This window comes from Saccopteryx leptura, chromosome 6 (genome assembly GCF_036850995.1).
Source record: "Saccopteryx leptura isolate mSacLep1 chromosome 6, mSacLep1_pri_phased_curated, whole genome shotgun sequence".
In the NCBI taxonomy this organism is placed as follows: domain Eukaryota; kingdom Metazoa; phylum Chordata; class Mammalia; order Chiroptera; family Emballonuridae; genus Saccopteryx; species Saccopteryx leptura.
In genome coordinates, this window is record NC_089508.1 from 68280568 (window position 1) to 68299500 (window position 18933).

Sequence of the window (18933 nt, forward strand, 5' to 3'; positions counted from 1 at the left end):
TGTTGCAACACCTTAGTTGTTCATTGATTGCTTTCTTATATGTGCCTTGACTGCGGGCCTTCAGCAGACCGAGTAACCTCTTGCTGGAGCCAGTGACCTTGGGTTCAAGCTGGTGGGCTTTTGCTCAAACCAGATGAGCCCAAGCTCAAGCTGGCAACCTCGGGGTCTCGAACCTGGGTCCTCTGCATCCCAGTCCAACGCTCTATCCACTGTGCCACCACCTGGTCAGGCTGAAAATTTGTAAATATGAGTTGAGATGGTTCGTAGTAGTTACAGCAGAATTTTGGCAGCATTGCAAGTTTTAGTAGCCAGTAGAAGTAGTGTTATCTTTCTATCTGCTCTCAATCTTTATTTCCTTCTTTCATTAGCAGCCGTATTTGGACCTCTTTAGGGCATAGGTCACTGACTTAGCTGTTCGGATATGTTGGCCCTGATTATTGGATATCTATATTTTGTAGGACATGACCATATTGTTTAAGGGTATAGATATAGTGAGAAAAAATATTACCTCATAAATTTTATATATATGTTGCTTTTTTTTTTTAAATTTTTTTATTTCTCCGAAGCTGGAAATAGGGAGGCAGCCAGACAGACTCCCGCATGCGCCTGACTGGGATCCACCTGGCATGCCCACCAGGGGGCGATGCTCTGCCCCTCTGCGGCGTCGCTCTGTTGCGACCAGAGCCACTCTAGCGCCTGAGGCAGAGGCCACAGAGCCATCCCCAGCGCCTGGGCCATCCCTGCTCAAATGGAGCCTCGCTGCGGGAGGGGAAGAGAGAGACAGAGAGGAAGGAGAGGGAGAGGGGTGGAGAAGCAAATGGGCGCCTTTCCTGTGTGCCCTGGCTGGGAATCGAACCTGGGACTCCTGCACGCCAGGCCGACGCTCTACTGCTGAGTCAACTGGCCAGGGCCTATATGTTGCTTTTAATGGCCTTTTTCACTTGCGAATTAGATTATTAGGTTGTTTGGAATATTTTTAATCATGAGTTGAGTTTAGAAGAAAAAAAATTTCCCACTCTCTATCCCTTATGTCATAAAATTCACAGTTTCAAAAACAGTAATAGTATACACCAAGAAGTGTGGCAGTAGGAAGAAATATGTGGTTATTTACTCATAGTTATGTTGAATGAGAATTTTCCAGGAACTTAATTTTGTGTTCTATTTTATTTTCCAGTCATATTTACCAACATTTTATATAAATCTAATTTATTTTAACCTTTTGTGTATGTGTGTGAAACCACTTTGGGTTGTGTTCCTCTCTTTCTCATGCCTGGTAAGGCTGAGAGGAGGGGACAGGAAGGCTGCATCATGGATTCACTTTGTTGAGAAAAGGCTATAACTATAAAGCACTTTGGAAATTGTGAAATGTTGTTCACCACTAGGCAGGGAGTTGATGAGTTTAAGTTTGGTCTTCGCCTTGGTGCATGTAACTGTCTTGGGGGTTTATGTCTGTTTAGCTCTTTAAGCCATGTGGAATTGTGTTGAAAATGCGTTATTGACTTTATTAAGGTGGCATTGGTTCGCAAAACCATACAGGTTTAAGTGTAACTCAATAAAACATCATCTGCACACTGCATTGTGCACCCGTTGCCCCAAGCAAAATCTCTTTCTGTCCCCATTCCCCTCCTTCCCTTGCCCACCTCCACTTATGCCCGACCCTCTTTCCCTCTGGCTGTCACCACACTGTTGTCTGTGTCTATGTGTGTTATGTATGTATTTTTCCTTAGTCCCTTCACCTTCTTTCATCCAGTGCCCCAGCCCCCATTCTTTCTGATAGCTGTCAGTCTGTTCTATGTGTCCATGTCTCTGTTTCTATTTTGTTCATCAGTTTATTTTGTTCATTAGATTCCACATGTAAGTGAGATCTTATGGTATTTATTTATTTATTTGTATTTTTCTGAAGCTGGAAACGGGGAGAGACAGTCAGATAGACTCCCACATGCGCCTGACCGGGATCCACCTGGCACGCCCACCAGGGGCGACGCTCTGCCCACCAGGTGGCGATGCTCTGCCCCTCCGGGGCGTCGCTCTGCAGCGACCAGAGCCACTCTAGCGCCTGGGGCAGAGGCCAAGGAGCCATCCCCAGTGCCCGGGCCATCTTTGCTCCAATGGAGCCTTGGCTGTGGGAGGAGAAGAGAGAGACAGAGAGGAAGGAAGGGAGGGGGGTGGAGAGGCAAATGGGCGCTTCTCCTATGTGCCCTGGCCAGGAATTGAACCCAGGTCCCCCGCACGCCAGGCCGACGCTCTACTGCTGAGCCAACCAGCCAGGGCCGATATTTATTTATTTTTGACTGGCTTATTTCACTTAGCACAATAATCTTCAGGTTCATCCATGTTGTCACAAAGGTAAAATTTCCTTTTTTTCTGGCTGAGTAATATTCCATTGTGTAAATGTATCACAGCTTTTTTATCCACTTAGTTACTGATAGACATTTGGGCTGTTTCCACATTTTCCTATTGTAAATGACACTACAGTGAACATAGCGTTCATATATACTACTCACAAACATTAGATAGCTTCATATTCATTTTTGAAATATCCCCTAATGTTTGTGAACAGTATATTCTTTTGAATAGTATTTCACATTTCTTGGGATATATGCCCAGAAGTGGGGTTGCTGGGTCATAAGGCAGTTTCATTTTTAATTTTTTGAGGAAACTCCACACTGTTTTCAGAGTATCTGCACCAGTCTGCATTCCCATCAGTGAGTGAGGTTTCCTTTTCTCCACATCCACACCAGCACTTGTTGTTTGTTGATTTATTGATGAGAGCCATTCTGACAGGTGTGGAGTAATATCTCATTGTGAGTTTAATCTGAATTTCTCTGATAATTAGTGATATTGTGATACTTTTCTGTTATCCATTTGTATGTCCTCTGTGGAGAAGTCTATTCAGATCCTTTGTCTATTTTCTAATTGGGTTATTTGTCTTTCCTGTGTTAAATAGTATAAGTTTATTATATATTTTGAAATTAACCCCTTATCAGATGTATCATTGGCAAATATGTTCTCCCATTATGTGGATTCCCTTTTCATTTTATTGATGGTTTCTTTTGCTGTGTAAAAGCTTTTTAGTTTGGTGTAATCCCATTTCTTTATTTTTTCCGTTGTTTCCCTTGCCCGAGAAGATAATCAGCAAAAATATTGCTATGAGAAATGACTGTGATTTTACTATGTTTTCTTCTAGGATTTTTATGGTCTTGTGACTTAAATTTAAGTCTTTTATCCATTTTTAATTTGTTAATGTGTATGGTGTAAGTTGGTGGTCTAATTTAATTTTTTTGCAAGTACCCTTCCAATTTTCCTAACACAAGGAAGAGACTGTCTTTACTCCTTTGTATGCTCTTGCTTCCTTTGTTAAATATGAATGACCATAAAGGTGTGGGTTTATTTCTGGACTCTCTGTCCTGTTTCACTGATCTGTATGCCTGTTCTTATATTAGTACCAGGCTCTTTTAATTACAGTGGCCTTGTAGTATAGTTTGATATCAGATATTTTGCTACCTCCATCTTTGTTCTTTTTTCTCAAGTTTGCTGAGGCTATTTGCATTCTTTTTTTGGTTCCATATTAATTTTTGGAATATTTGTTCTAGATCTGTGAAATACACCATTGGTATTTTTTTTTCCTCTTTTTTACAGAGACAGAGAGTGAGTCAGAGAGAAGGATAGACAGGGACAGACAGACAAGAACGGAGAGAGATGAGAAGCATCAATCATTAGTTTTTCATTGCGTGTTGCAACACCTTAGTTGTTCATTGATTGCTTTCTCATATGTACTTGACTGTGGGCCTTCAGCAGACTGAGTAACCCCTTGCTGGAGCCGGCGACCTTGGGTTCAAGCTGGTGGGCTTTTGCTCAAACCAGATGAGCCCGCGCTCAAGCTGGTGACCTCGGGGTCTCGAACCTGGGTCCTCTGCATCCCAGTCCAACGTTCTATCCACTGCGCCACCGCCTGGTCAGGCCACCATTGGGTTTTTTTTTTTTTTTTCTGTATTTTTCTGAAGCCAGAAACGGGGAGAGACAGTCAGACAGACTCCCGCATGCGCTCGACCGGGATCCACCCGGCACGCCCACCAGGGGGCGATGCTCTGCCCACCAGGGGGCGATGCTCTGCCCCTTCGGGGCGTTGCTGTGTTGCGACCAGAGCCACTCTAGCGCCTGGGGCAGAGGCCAAGGAGCCATCCTCAGCACCCGGGCCGTCTTTGCTCCAATGGAGCCTTGGCTGCTGGAGGGGAAGAGAGAGACAGAGAGGAAGGAGAGGGGGAGGGGTGGAGAAGCAGATGGGCGCCTCTCCTGTGTGCCCTGGCCGGGAATTGAACCCGGGACTTCTGCACGCCAGGCCGACGCTCTACAACTGAGCCAGCTGGCCAGGGCCACCATTGGTATTTTTAATTTTAATTTTTTTTTTACTGAGAGAGAGAGAGACGGACAGGGACAGACAGATGGGAGAGGAGAGAGATGAGAAGCATCAACTCATAGTTGCGGCACCTTAGTTGTTCATTGATTGCTTTCTTATATGTGCCTTGCCCTGGGGGCTCCAGCCAATCCAGTGACCCCTTGTTCAATTCAGTGACCTTGAGCTCAAGCCAGCGACCTTGGACTTCAAGCTAGCGACCTTTGGGTTCAAGCCTTTGACTATGGAGTCATGTCTAGGATCCCACACTCAAGCTGGTGACCCTGTGTTCAAGTTGGTGAGACCATGCTCAAGCCGGCAGCCTCGGGGTTTCAAACCTGGGTCCTCAGTGTTCCAGGACAGTGCTTTATCCACTGTGCTACTGCCTGGTTAGGCAGCCATTGGTATTTTTTTAAAAATTTATTTATTCTAGAGAGGAGAAAGAGAGAGAGAGAAGGAGGGAGGAACAGGAAGCCTCAACCCATAGTAGTTGCTTCATGTATGTGCCCTGACAGGGCAAGCCTGGGGTGTTGAACAGGCAATCTCAGCATTCCAGGTCAATGCCTATCCACTGTGCCATCACTGGTCAGGCAGTAATTTAATTATGTTGAATCTATATATTGCTTTGGGTAGCATGGATGTTTTGTTTGTTTATTTGTTTACATATTTATTTATTTAATTCAGTGAGAGGAGGGGAGGCAGAGAGACAGACTCCATGCGCCTCGACAGAGATCCACCTGGAAAGCCCACTAGGGGGCCATGCTCTCTGTCCATTTAGGGCTTGCTCTGTTGCTCGGCAACTGAGCTCTTCTTAGCACCTGAAGCGGAGGCCATGGAGCCATACTCAGTGCCTGAGGCCAACTTGCTCCATTGGAGCCATGGCTGTGGGAGGGAAAGAGAGAGAGAGGAAGAGGGGGAGGTGTGGAGAAGCAGATGGGTGCTTCTCCTGTGTGCCCTGACCAGGAATTGAACCCAGGACATCCACATGCCAGGCTGACAGTCTACCACTGAGCCAACTGGCCAGGGAAGTATGGACATTTTTTGTGTGTGACAGCAACAGAGAGAGGGACAGGTAGGGACAGACCGGAAGGGAGAGAGATGAGAAGCATCAATTCTTCGTTGCAGCACCATAGTTGTTTATTGATTGCTTTCTCATATGTGCCTTGACCGGGGGGCTACAGCAGACCAAGTGACCCCTTGCTCAAGCCAGTGACTTTGGGTTCAAGCTGGTGAGCCTTGCTCAAACCAGATGAGCCCATGCTCAAGCTGGCGACCTCAGGGTTTTGAACTTGAGTCGTCCATGTCCCAGTCTGATGCTCTCTTCACTGTCCCACTGCCCAGTCAGGCAGTATGGATATTTTAATGATGTTAATTCTTAACCCATGAACACAGTATATGCTTTTACTTATTTGTATCTTCCTCAGTTTCTTTTTTCAGTATCCTGTAATTTTCCAAGTACAGATCTTTTACTTCCTTGGTAAATTTATTCCTAGGTACTTTATTTGTTTTATTATTGTTGTTGCAATAGTCAATGGGCTTGTTTTCTTTCTTTTTTTAAAAAAGATTTTATTTATTGATTTTAGAGTTCATAGAGAGAGAGAATGATAGAAGGAGGAATGGGAAGCATCAACTTGTAGTAGTTGCTTCTTGTACATGCCTTGACTGGGCAACCTGGGGTTTCAAACCTGTGACCTCAGCATTCCAGGTCAGTGCTTTATCTACTGTAACACCACAGGTCAGGCTTTTCTTGCTGCTTGTAAGATTCTTCCACTGTTTTTAACCTGTGGCATTTTAATGATGTTGTATCTTGGTGTGGGCCTCTTTGTGTTCATCTTGATTGAGACTTTGTGATCGCTGAACTTGTGTGCTTTTTTTCCCACAAAGTTAGGGAAGTTTTTAGCCATTATTTCTTCAAACAGATTCTCTTTCCCTTGTTTACTGTATTCTTCCTCTTCTTTTTAAAAAAGATTTTATTTATTGATTTAGAGGAGAGAAAGGAAAGAGGGGAGTAGCAGGAAGCATCAACTCATAGTGGTTGCTTTTTGTATGTGCCTTGACTGGGCAAGCCTGGGGTTTCGAGCCAGTGACCTCAGCATTCTAGATCAATGCTTTATCTACTGCACTACCACAAGTCACCTTCTTCTTTTTCTGGTACCCCTATGATGTGGATGTTGTTATACTTGATTTGTCCCAGAGGTCCCCTAGATTTCCTTATTTTAAAATTTTTCTTCTCTTTTTGATTCTTTGCTTGGGTGCTTACTATTAATCTTGTTCTCTAATAACTGATTTGATCCTCTGCTTTACTTACCCTGCTGTTAATTCCTTCTAATATATTCAGATATTGAATTCTTCATTTTGGATTGGTTCTTTTTTAATGGTTTCTCTGTTCTTTTTAGTGCTTACTTATCTCTTTGTGTAAGTCAGGGGTCCCCAAACTACGGCCTGCGGGCCACATGCGGCCCCCTGAGGCCATTTATCCGGCCCCTGCCGCACTTCTGGAAGGGGCACCTCTTTCATTGGTGGTCAGTGAGAGGAGCATAGTTCCCATTTAAATACTGGTCAGTTTGTTGATTTAAATTTACTTGTTCTTTATTTTAAATATTGTATTTGTTCCCGTTTTGTTTTTTTTTAAATAAGATATGTGCAGTGTGCATAGGGATTTGTTCATAGTTTTTTTTATAGTCCGGCCCTCCAACGGTCTGAGGGACAGTGAGCTGGCCCCCTGTGTAAAAAGTTTGGGGACCCCTGGTGTAAGTTCTCACTGAGATAATTTATTCTTCCCCTAAGATCCTTGAGCATCCTTACAACCATTGTTTTAAACTCTGTATGTTGTTTTTTGGTTGCTTTCATTTTCTGGCAATTTCTCATGTTTGTTCATATGGAGAAAATTTCTTTGTTTCCACATTTTGTCTGCCTTTTTGTGTTTGTGTATTAGGCAGATCTCTGCTATGACCCTCAAGCTTAGGTGCCTGTGGGTCTCATTGTTGCAATCTTCTTCTTCTTCTTCTTCTTCTTCTTCTTTTTTTTTTACAGAGACAGAGAGAGAGTCAGAGAGAGGGATAGACAGGGACAGACAGTCAGGAACGGAGAGATGGGAAGCATCAATCATTAGTTTTTTGTTACGCATTGCGACACCTTAGTTGTCATTGATTGCTTTCTCATATGTGCCTTGACTGCGGGCCTTCAGCAGACCGAGTAACCCCTTGCTCAAGCCAGCGACCTTGGGTCCAAGCTGGTGAGCTTTTGCTCAAACCAGATGAGCCCGCACTCAAGCTGGTGACCTCGGGGTCTCGAACCTGGGTCCTCGGTATCCCAGTCTGACACTCTATCCACTGTGCCACTGCCTGGTCAGGCTGTTCCAATCTTCTTGATCACCTGAGTTAGGTGCTTCAGAAATGATTCATATATGGGTAATGTGCCCTCTTCTATTGTAGTTGAGTCTTGAATGCTGTTGGACCGTTTGTGGTTAGTGTTAACTGTCAGGCTGGCTGAGTATAAGGACAGACCTCATTCACCATGTATGAGTTGCTGTTCAGGGGCTGCCCTCCTGAGACAGAGTTGTTCCTGGCTAGGTCTGTGTTTTCTGAAGTCCCCCTTTGGCTGTGCCATTTGTATGGGTGGTTGAATTGAGCTCTGGTGTGGGGTTTTTTGGTTTTTTGGTTTTTTTGCAAGAGAGAGAGACAGACAGGAAGGGAGAGATGAGAAGTATCAACTCATAGCTGTGGCACTTTTAGTTGTTCATTGATTGCTTCTCATGTGAGCCTTCACTGGGTGCTCCAGCTAAGCCAGTGACCTTGGGCTCAAGCTAGTGACCTTGGGCTTCAAGCTAGTGACCTTGGGCTTCAAGCCAGATGAATCTGTGCTCAAGCTACTGGCCTCAGAGTTTCAAACCTGGGACCTCAGCATCCCAGGGCAGCCTTCTATCCATTGCACCACCACCCATCAGGTGAGCTCTGGTGTGGTTTGAAGAAGCCCACCACTGGGTATATTGGTTTTGGTTCTCCTTGGCCAAAGCTCTGGTGCAGGTTGATGACAGACACGGTGTGTAACCAGCCTTGGGCTACCTATCTGTAGCTACCTTGCTGCTGAATATTTGTGGTTATGTCTACTTGGCTTGGGTGTGTGTGGGAGGGTCCAGGTGTATACTGGGCTCAGCTTCCTGAAACTCTCAGCTGGGGACATATCAATAAAAGTCCGACTCTCCCTGAGGTTGGTGTCTACCTGTTGGTTATTCCACAACCCTCTGAAGTGTCCTGAGCTCCCTCCAGAGTTTTATGAAGAAGGGTTGTAGAGTGGGCTCAAGCTGTCTGTTCCCATTGATCCTTCCAGATGGCTCAAGCTTGATAGGGTGGGGCGACTGAGTTGGGAGAACGGGGCTAGTGGGTTCCCTACTTGAGGGCAGTGTGGTCAGGCACTCAGTGGGGAGAATCTGGTCTGTACCTCAGAGCCCATACAACTCAGTCTCTGCTAAAGTCTCCAGCTGTAGCTCCCCTAGGAGGAACACACCACAGGTTCAGATTGGGTGCAGCCAGATGTTCCCCCTGCAGAAGCAAGCTCAGCAGGATGGGGCCACTGGGACTTGGGCAAAGACATCAAGAAAGCCTTCCATTGGGGGTGGCACTGGCTCGGCCACAGGAGAGGGGAGGACCGCACTCTTCTCCTTTGCTCTGTAGCCATGCCTGCTCAAACCCCAGACTGGAGCCTCTGAGGGGAGATGCACTCCGAATGTTCCAGCTCTGAGTGGAGCCACCTTACCCCCATGGAACTGACCCCAGCCGGTCAGGGTTAATGGGACGTATAAAAGTAGATCAAGGTAGTCTTTTGTTGTGAGGTGGCACTGGCCCACGGGAGGGTAGCAAGCTACACATCTTCCCTTAGCTCCGCAGCTGTGCGGCCAGTGACCCCGATGAGGCCTCAGCCAGATGTCCTAGTTCCAGACCACTCCCTTCCCTGCGGAACTGAGCCCAGCAGGACAAGGCCAGCAGGACTTGGAGCAAGAGATCAAGGCAGCCCTCCACTGAGGGTGGCCGTGGCTCTTGGAAGGGAAATGAACTGCATGCCTCACCCTGTCTTTGTAGCCGTGCCACCAGAAACCTAAGAGGAGGCTCCAGAGGGGTCATGCTGAAGGTCCCAGCTCTGAGTTCAACAGGTCAGGGCCAGTGGGATTTGGGAATGCAGCTCAAGGAAGCCCCTCACTGGGGGTGGCACAGGCCCGTGGGAGGGGAGCAAGCTACACATCTTCCTTTAGCTCCACAGCTGTGCAGCCAGAGACCCTGAAAAGGGAGTATTCTGTTGGGCATGCCTGCAGAACCCACAGGAGGTGGGAAAAATTTACCCCCATTCTGAAACCACACTGTTCAATGATCATCAGAGTTTGCCTTAAGTTTCTAGAGAAAAAACACACCACAGGTCCCTTTTGGGTGCAGCCAACAGTCCTTTCTGCCGGACTCGAACTTGGCAAGGTAGTGTTGCCAGTATTTGGAGGACCAGGTTAGCTCACTGCCAGCATATGCTGTAAGTGTAGGAGAGCCTGATTTTGGGAAATGGCGCTTGAGGGTGGTGTGTGTTGACTCAGGACCAAGACCTCAGTAGCCGACCTTCCAGATCTCTCCCTAGAGCCATGCCACCCAGATCTCTTCTCTTTATGGCTTTCATATGCCCGGAATTGCCTTCCCTCTACCAGAGCCCCAGGTGAGTGGAGTGCCCAAGAGTGGGCTCCTGTACACTGGCCGTTTAGGAGAGCCCCTGGAATTCTAGCAGACTCCCTCCTCTTTTCAACAGATACAGTCCTTGCTGATTTTTACTGCCCGATGCTATGTAGGCTTCTCTTCCCGGCCCTTGTGCTCTAGTTTGGGGGGGTTTCTTTGGGACTGAGACCCCATGTTTCTCAAGGGGGATCTTTGCAGCTGAGATCCCTCCAGGTTTTCAGCCACCGCACCTGGGTGCAGGGGCCAGCCTTCTTCATGTCTCCTCCCTTCTTACCAGTCTCTGTGTAGTTTTTTAAAATGAATCCTTGGATATAATTCTTTTGTTCAGCTGTCCTTCAGGTAGTCATTGCTCTGTAAGTTAGCTGTAAATGCAGTTTGGTGCCAGGAGGAGGTGTCTGTATCTTCCACCTATTCTATGGCCATCTTGGATCCTGGCCCCACCCCCCATCTGATTTCTATCTTTCTTAAGCTTGCTTTGAACCCTGGGAACACAGTTACAGCCTTCAATGTCTTATTACTTTCAGATGAAGGTTTTATTTTTTAGGGTTTACTGAGATGAGCTTTGGCTCTCTAAACAGAATGATTTATGACCTGCAGGATAGAGGCTGTAGTGTTTCAGAACTGAAAGAAACCTTTTCCTGTTAGTAACAGTTGTTGAATGGTAATTCATGGAGTGTTATTACCCCATTTTTTATGTGACTTTTAACATTCTTTTTTGGAAATTGATATTAAAATTGTTACATTAACTATTTCTGTAAAATGTGTCAAAGTATACATTACTATGGCAACAAAATCTAAGCTTAACTATTATATATATAATAATTCAAAAGTTACATATCTTACATAAACTTTTTTTTTTTTTTAGGCATATGGATCAGGCTGTGATATTGTTATTTTGGCAAGTGACTTTGAATGTGTGCAGATCATTCCTGGTGCTAAGCATGGAAACATCCAAGTCAGCTGTGTGGAGTGTTCTAACCAACATGGAAGAGTAAGGGATTTAATTACTTTATTAAATAGCTTTTAATATATTTAACAATCTCAGAATATTCTTATCTTTTTTTACAAGGTTTGCCTACAATTTTCTATAAATGTACCTTGCTTAGGTGGCTATTCTAGGAGGGGGCAGAAGTGATTGGTTGTATAGGAATTTTAAAGAGTGATTAAGTTGATGATGTGATAATTAACTGTTCTACAGATATATTCTGTCATGAAAGATCTGTAGGCCTCACAATCCTGTGGGCACTGATATTCTGCCAGTTAATAATTCTAGCAGCTATTACAGTAAACCAATAGGGAAGTAAACTTTCTCCGTCTAGTACCCCTTATCTCCCAAATTACAATAACAGTAAAGTTTTATCAAATTTAGCAAGTTGTTAGTGTCTAGTATAATATTTGTCACTTTATAAAGTTTCTATTAATTTAATAAAAGTTTATTTGTTGAGTGAAGAATCTTAAAATCCATTCTTTCAGACTTTAAAAGAGGGTTTGTTTTGAAATAGTTAAAATTTCACCACATGTATCCTTTCTCCAAAATTGCAAGCATAATGTACATCAAATTTTGGTTATATGTAAACTAAATAGAGCATATTGTATACTCTAGCAATTCAGTAAGGCTAATAGCAGAGTTGAATGGCTCTACAAGCGTATGAAAATGAGATTTTTTTGCTATAATAATTGTAATAATTTAAACAGTCTTAGTGTTCTAGAAATTTTTCTTTACTGAGTAATAAATTTTATCAAGGATATGTTAAATCATAATATTCATGGTGATAAATAGTAATCATGCAAACTTATGTTAAATAATAAATTATGCCATTTCTACTGTCTCACTCTGCTGCTGGTATCAAGCTTTAGTATTTGTGTAAACGTACTGTAATATGACAATCCAGTGATACAGTTGACCTAATATTGCACACTGGATTTCCTATCGTTTTCTGATATTTGTTTATTGCTTTTCTGATTTTTTTTCTCATTGTTTTCCTTAAGCTAGCATTGTTTACTTTTTAGGGAACATTGAAAGTGTCAAATTTCTTTCATTACTTTTTTATTACTCATCTCCTTAGGGACAACAGGGTAGCTTTAAACCTACCTAGAGATGGACAATAGTTGTCGGAGATTAATTTTAGTAAATTATTTAGGTGATGATAATCACAATAAACATTATCTGCGAGCAAAGTTTTAAAAAAGTATGTAAGACGTTGGTGTTTCTACTTTTTCTTACCTGGTTGAAAGTAAAGAAGGCAAAATTGTGACATCTTTGATGTATTATGTTTTATTTCCTTTATCCCCAGTCCTTGTGATACTCTCACATTTACTTATTTATTTAATTTATTTTTCTTCTTTTCCAACTGGGAGGAGGGGAGATAGAGAGACAGACTCCTGCACGTGCCCCAACTGAGATCCACCTGGCAACCCCTGTCTAGGGCCAGTGCTCTGCCCATCTGAAGCCATGCTCTCAACTGAACTACTTTTAGTGCCTGAGGCAGAGTCTCCACGGAGCCATCCTCAGCTCCCAGGGAATATGCACTCCAACCAATCACTGGTTGAGCCATCGCTACTGGGGTGGGGAGAGAAGGGAGGGAGGGGTGAAGAAGCAGTTGGTTATTTCTCCTGTGTGCTCTGACTGGGAATTGAACCTGGGACATCCATATGCCGGGCCAACACTCTACCACTGAGCCAACCTGCCAGGGCCTTTCACATTTATAACCTGTGTTAGTCATCTATAATCATTCACTCATTCATTGACATATTGAAGTGATCATTCATAACCCTTTTTGTCCCTAAGTATTACCTCAGCCAGGCATTTTAAGTAGCTTCCTCCCACCATTGTGGATTAAAAGCTGTTTCTTGGAAAGAATGTCATATATTAAGTAACAGTTAAAATCACTTTCTGGCATGAGAGTAGCCTGAAAATACAGTAGACCTTTTGGCTGGCCTTAATATATATACATAATTTAGTTTTATGAGTTAACTGATAGGTCCAGATGTGTCAGAAGGGATGGTTTTTGGTCTGTTCCCTGTAGTTGATTTCCTCTTGTCAAAAGGAGGATGAACTGGGAAATGGCTTCAAGGAATTATTGGAAAGCAGGCTCTGGTAGTTTCTAGGAACAGAGGGATTTATATCCCTTCATAGCAGGTATATGACCTAGAGCAGAGTCCTCCCGGTCCCCAAATTCATAGCTAGCTAAGTCCACTGCAGATGTCTGTAGCAACTCTTTCTCCTGCAGTTGCAGCTGATATCTCTCTGATTTCTTAGTCCATTTCTGTATTCCTTCTAGCTGGTTTTCCCAGTTGGTATTTTGTTTGATGTTATCATTAATGTCATTTTATTTGATATATTTTTAATACCTGTTACTTTTTGATGTCTTTTGCTACTTCTCATGGTTTTTATATTATATTTACTTAACTATAAAGTTTTTGACAGATGTACCATTGAAATGTGTTTTTGTTAATAAAGTTATTTCTATCTTGACAAGATAAAAATTCTTGTAGAAAGCAATGATTTCTTTGAATAGGTCAGCCTTGTATTTGATATGTGCAATAAAGCCTACTGAATTTATGGTAAGAGAGAAGAGTTTCTTAAGTTCAGTACTCTTCCAGTTATGTTTATGGAAAGGAATAAACCACGAATACTGTATTGGGGTTGTATTATACGTAATTAGTTTATACATTATTGTGAAAACAAGGTTATCTTTGTTTTTTCTTTTCCTAAATATTAATGCTTTGTCTATTCTTTTTTTAGATTGCAGCTTCGTATGGTAATGCTGTTTGTATTTTTGAGCCCTTGGGTGTAAATTCTCATAAGAGAAATTGTGTAAGTATTAAATGATAGTAGAAAACTTTAAGAATTAAGTTTAGAATGAAGTGATAGCGAGAAAGAGCTCCTTAAGGGTTAGTGCTGAAGGTGGTCTGGAATATCAATGTGAAGTTAGTCTGATGCTTTGGGGTAAGACCTTTTATATGCACTAGGAATATATCCCTATGCTTTGTAGAAAGTTAGTTTTCTGGAATATTGCTAATTGAAATTTACCTTGTTAATTGGGATGTACCCAAGTTGAACTACTGTTATCTCTTGTCTAGATTACTAGTCTCTGTTTTCTATCCTTCTCTCTATCCTTCTCTGTTCTCAACAGAGCAGATTATGATAGTTCTCTGCTTAAAATTCTACAATGGCTTCATATTGCCCTCAGATTCAAAGTCAGAAAGCCTTAAAATGGATTGCTGCTTTTCTTCCCCCCAGCACCCACTTACTACTAGTACTCACAGCTCATCTCTTACTATTCTGTTCTCTCTGATATCATTCCAGCCACGCTGGTGTTTTTACTGTTCTTAGAACAGTTATTCTCCTATCTTAGGGCCTTTGCATTGCTTGTTCTTTGTCTGGAATATTCTTTCTCTAGATAGCTCTAGGGCCAGCTCCTGCAGATAACAGGAGCTGGCCCTAGAGTTTAAGTTTTTGCTAATAATACCTTCTCAATGGGTTCTACCTTGACTACCCTTTTAAAGATTGTCACTTGCATTTACCACCTTTATTCTAACCTCCATCTTCTATTTTTAATACTTTTGTGTAGTGCTTATCTTGTTTACTTATTTATTGTTTACTGTTTAGAATGTAAGCTCCATGGGGGTAGGGGGCTGGGCTTAGTTTTTGTTTTTTGTTCACTGATGCAACCCTAGAATCCAGATACTTTAGAACAGGGGTTGGGAACCTATGGCTCGCGAGCCAGATCTGGCTCTTTTGATGGCTGCATCTGGCTCGCAGACAAATCTTTAATAAAAAAAATAATAACATTAAAAATATAAAACATTCTCATGTATTACAATCCATTCAATTCCTACTGCTCATATTCATGGTTGCAGGTGGCTGGAGCCAATCACAGCTGTCCTCCAGGACAACACCAAATTTTTATTGGATAATGCATAATGTATTGTATACATGGGTCATTGTATGGCTCTCATGGAATTACATTTTAAAATATGTGGCGTTTATGGCTCTCTCAGCCAAAAAGGTTCCCGACCTCTGCTTTAGAATGTATCTGGAGCATCAGAGTCTCATAAATATTTGTTGAATGGAGTTAGGAGCTTAGGTAAATTCACTTAGCAGCTCAGTAGTCTATTAAGGTTCATTCTGTGTGCTGTATTACTTAATATTCAGAAAATCTCATATTATTAGGATTATTAACCCCTTTAAAAACCACTACATGAATTAGAACTCCATCATTACTCAGTCAAAACTGCCAATGTACAATTGAATTCCAAGAGTATATATTTACCAGTAATTTTTAATAGTATATATTCTTAAGTACATTAAAAGAAGTGGTTTTGATATTTCATTAAATGTACATATTTGAATTTCTTTTTGAACTTCTAAAAAATACCATTTAAAATATTAGTCTTTCCCTATGATAATGGATAATAAATTTTAGAGTGTGTTAAATAAGAGTCACCTAGAGCAGTGGTCCCCAACCTTTTTTGGACCATGGACCGGTTTAATGTCAGAAAATATTTTCACGGACCGGCCTTTAGGGTGGGACGGATACATGTATCAGGTGACCGAGACAAGCATCAAGAGTATGTCTTAGATAGATATAACAGAGGGAATCTGGTTACTTTAAAAAATAAAACATCGTTCAGACTTAAATATAAATAAAACGGAAATAATGTAAGTTATTTATTCTTTTTCTGTGGACTGGTACCAAATGGCCCATGGACCAGTACCAGTCCGCGGCCCGGGGGTTGGGACCACTGACCTAGAGTACTTACTAAAAATTCAAATTCCAGGCCTCACTGTCTAAATTTCTGCTATGTATTTGGTTCACAGATTATATTCCAAGAAATACTAAAGGAAAGAGTATATTGGGAGGTTAATCATTTTAGAAATTATTTAATAATTACTTTGAAATACACTTGTTCAACAGTATTTAAAATACAATTGTGACTGTGGTAGAAAAAAAACATTTTCCGTGAATAAAAAATATAAAATTAGTTTTGGATAATAAAATTCAAGTTGCAGTTATAATCTAAAATTCTGCTTCTGCCAGTCAAATCTTGAGTAAAATATTTAATTGTTAAATATACTAAAAATATTGTAAAGAGAGAAGGAATTACCATTTATTAATATTGTTGTCCATGCAGTTAATGTATAATTTGCCTAAGGTCACATAGCTTTACATTGCAGAATACTTCCACAAAAGGTCATTTTATATTTATCTACTACAAAGAAATATCTAAACTTCTTTTTACCTAGAACCTATATTTCATGGTAAAGGCCTTTGACTTTTAACCTTTAAATCTTCTCTCTACCTTTTAGAATGAAAATAATAGGGAAAAAGGATGGAAATTATTTAAATAAATATAGGTCAGGTTTGTGGATTTTATATATTAAATAAATATAATATAGGTCAGGTTTGTGGATTTTATATATTAGATAATTCAAATTTTTTGACTTTTTGGGAGGTCTATCTAGTTTTATTTTAGGCATTGCACTTCTTTCTAAGGTGAATTTATTTTTGTAAACATTTTTGGAATATCTGCATACTAACCATTCATTACAGCACAAAAGACATAATTTCTGCCCTAGAGGAGTTGTGATGTCATAGGAGAATCAGACATATGAACAAATAATAATTTAGTGTGACCAATGTTATAATGATATATGAGTGCTGCTAGGATGTCAGAAAAGGCTTCACAGCAGAGGTGACGATTTAGCTAGATCTTGATGTAAGCATAGGAATTGGCAGTTGAAGAGAGGATTGGATATTTTAAGTGTAAGAATGTGTTTGTAGGTATGGAAGAAGGCCTGACAGAACATGCTTTGTTTGGGCATGGCGAGCAACTAGATATGGTAGGATAAAAAGTAAGTGGAACCTTTGGAAGTTTTCTGTTTAAAACAGTATTTTGAAAATAATAGTGAAATATTTACATCTTTGTTTTAGATCATAAGGTCTTAAGTTGAAGAAAATGATGAAATGGTAGTGTTTGTGGATATTATTTTAAAAATATACCTTTTTCTTTCTCTTTATGTTTCAGCAACTCAAGTGTCAGTGGCTTAAAACTGGGCAATTTTTTTTGAGTTCTGTGACATACAATTTAGCATGGGACCCTCAAGGTATTCAGTGATTATATTTAAAAATTATGAAAAGTAAATAATTTGTTTTAAATGTATGATTACAATGTGATATAGTCTCATAATAAAAATGACCAATAGTATTTATGTTTTTGCTAGTGTGAATGAGTATACTTTTTTCTTCTTGGTATAAACTGCTTCATACAGTGCTAAATTTATTTATTATTAGTTCTGGCCTCCCCCTTACCCCCGTCTTTGAATATTTATTTTAAAAACAGTGATGATTTGTTCCTTTAGTGAACATGTGCTGCATTTTACCCTTAACTGTATTTATTAAAAAGGAAAGTAAGAAATTAAACAGGATCAAAAACAAAACAAAACCTATCTTGTGTTGTTATTTGTACTTCAGGAAGTTACTGTCTTTAATTTTGAAAAATTAGAAATCTCTAATGATAATGGCCTTTGTCGCTGTTTATGTTCACAGTTAATGAGGGTGAATTTTATATATCAATAGAAAAACAAATGTCATTAATTTTTAATTACACCTTACATCTTGATATTTCTTGGTATTTCTTGGGCTTTTTTTTTTATTCTTCTGCTTTTTCTTTTTTAAAGGTTAACCTGATACATAATAGCTCTTCACCAGTAAAGCAGTTTTTTATTTTCAGTTTTCTCCCAATAACTACTCTTTATTGTTTAGTGAATTCTTACAACTTTTAAATGGATATACTGCAAGTGTTGTGCAATATTATTTTTCAAAATATAATTTAGAAGACCACATGTATCTTTCTCTAGATAATTTTTGCTTATTCATGAGAACATTCTTTAATTTTCAGATAACAGATTGTTGACAGCAACTGATTCTATTCAGTTGTGGGCTCCTCCAGGAGATGACATTCTGGAAGAAGAGGAAGAAATTGATAATAAAATTCCTCTTGTTTTAAACGATTGGAAATGCATCTGGCAGTGCAAGTTAGTGTCTAACTCTTTTGTCATGTTTATTAATTTAAAAAAAGTTCCTAAAGTATGTGTATGTTCCCTTTCACAGTCATCTTAATATCCTGTCACAATCATCGTTATTTTTCTAAATTACCATTGCATTTAGAAGCCTATAGAGTAGAATTTTTCTAACAAGAACTCATTATCATATCATCCTTCAATCTATGCTATAGTTGATTAAGAAAAGGACAAAATATTTTATAGTATAACCTCAGGACTGGGGTTGACAGGGTTGGTACATAGGAATTACTCCTTAATGGAAGAGACGTGATTGTGGTAGGAGAGAAAGATGTGAAAGTTGCCAGCCACTTTTTTAAGTAGATGGATGGCTGAACTATCAACAATATGCATTATGTGAAGGGGACCAATTAGCCAAGGAAGATGATGAGCTTAGTTATTAACATGCTATATATATTTAGGATGTTGGTGGTGGGACTTGTAGGTAGAGATATCATTTATGTTAATTGCACTTCTTTTTGGACACCCAGAGTGACACCATTAGTTTTAATTAATTCGTATTTTTAGGGAGGAGAAATACGTTATTTATTTATTTTTAAAAGTTTTCTTAAGTGAGAAGCGGGGATGCAGAGTGAGAGTCCTGCATGTGCCCCGACTGGGATCAACCAGGCAAGCCCCCTCCCCCGGTGATGCTCTTCCCCATCTGGGGCCATTGCTCTTGCTCAGCAACTGAGCTATTTTAGCGCCTAAGGTGAGGCTATAGAGCCATGGCTGCGGAGTGGAAGAGAGATAGAGAGAAGGGGAGG

At 40.9% G+C, this 18933-nt stretch overlaps 1 protein-coding gene across 3 annotated transcripts in view; it reads left to right on the forward strand.

Annotated features, from left to right (window-relative positions):
• The window catches only part of DMXL2 (Dmx like 2), a 203306-nt gene that overhangs the window by 36065 nt on the left and 148308 nt on the right, over window positions 1-18933 (forward strand). For all 3 annotated transcript variants that reach the window (XM_066341820.1, XM_066341821.1, XM_066341822.1), the window contains exons 2-5: window positions 10967-11092; window positions 13847-13918; window positions 17134-17212; window positions 18007-18142. In XM_066341820.1, the coding sequence (XP_066197917.1) occupies window positions 10967-11092; window positions 13847-13918; window positions 17134-17212; window positions 18007-18142 (413 nt within the window). The remainder of the gene's footprint in view (window positions 1-10966; window positions 11093-13846; window positions 13919-17133; window positions 17213-18006; window positions 18143-18933) is intronic.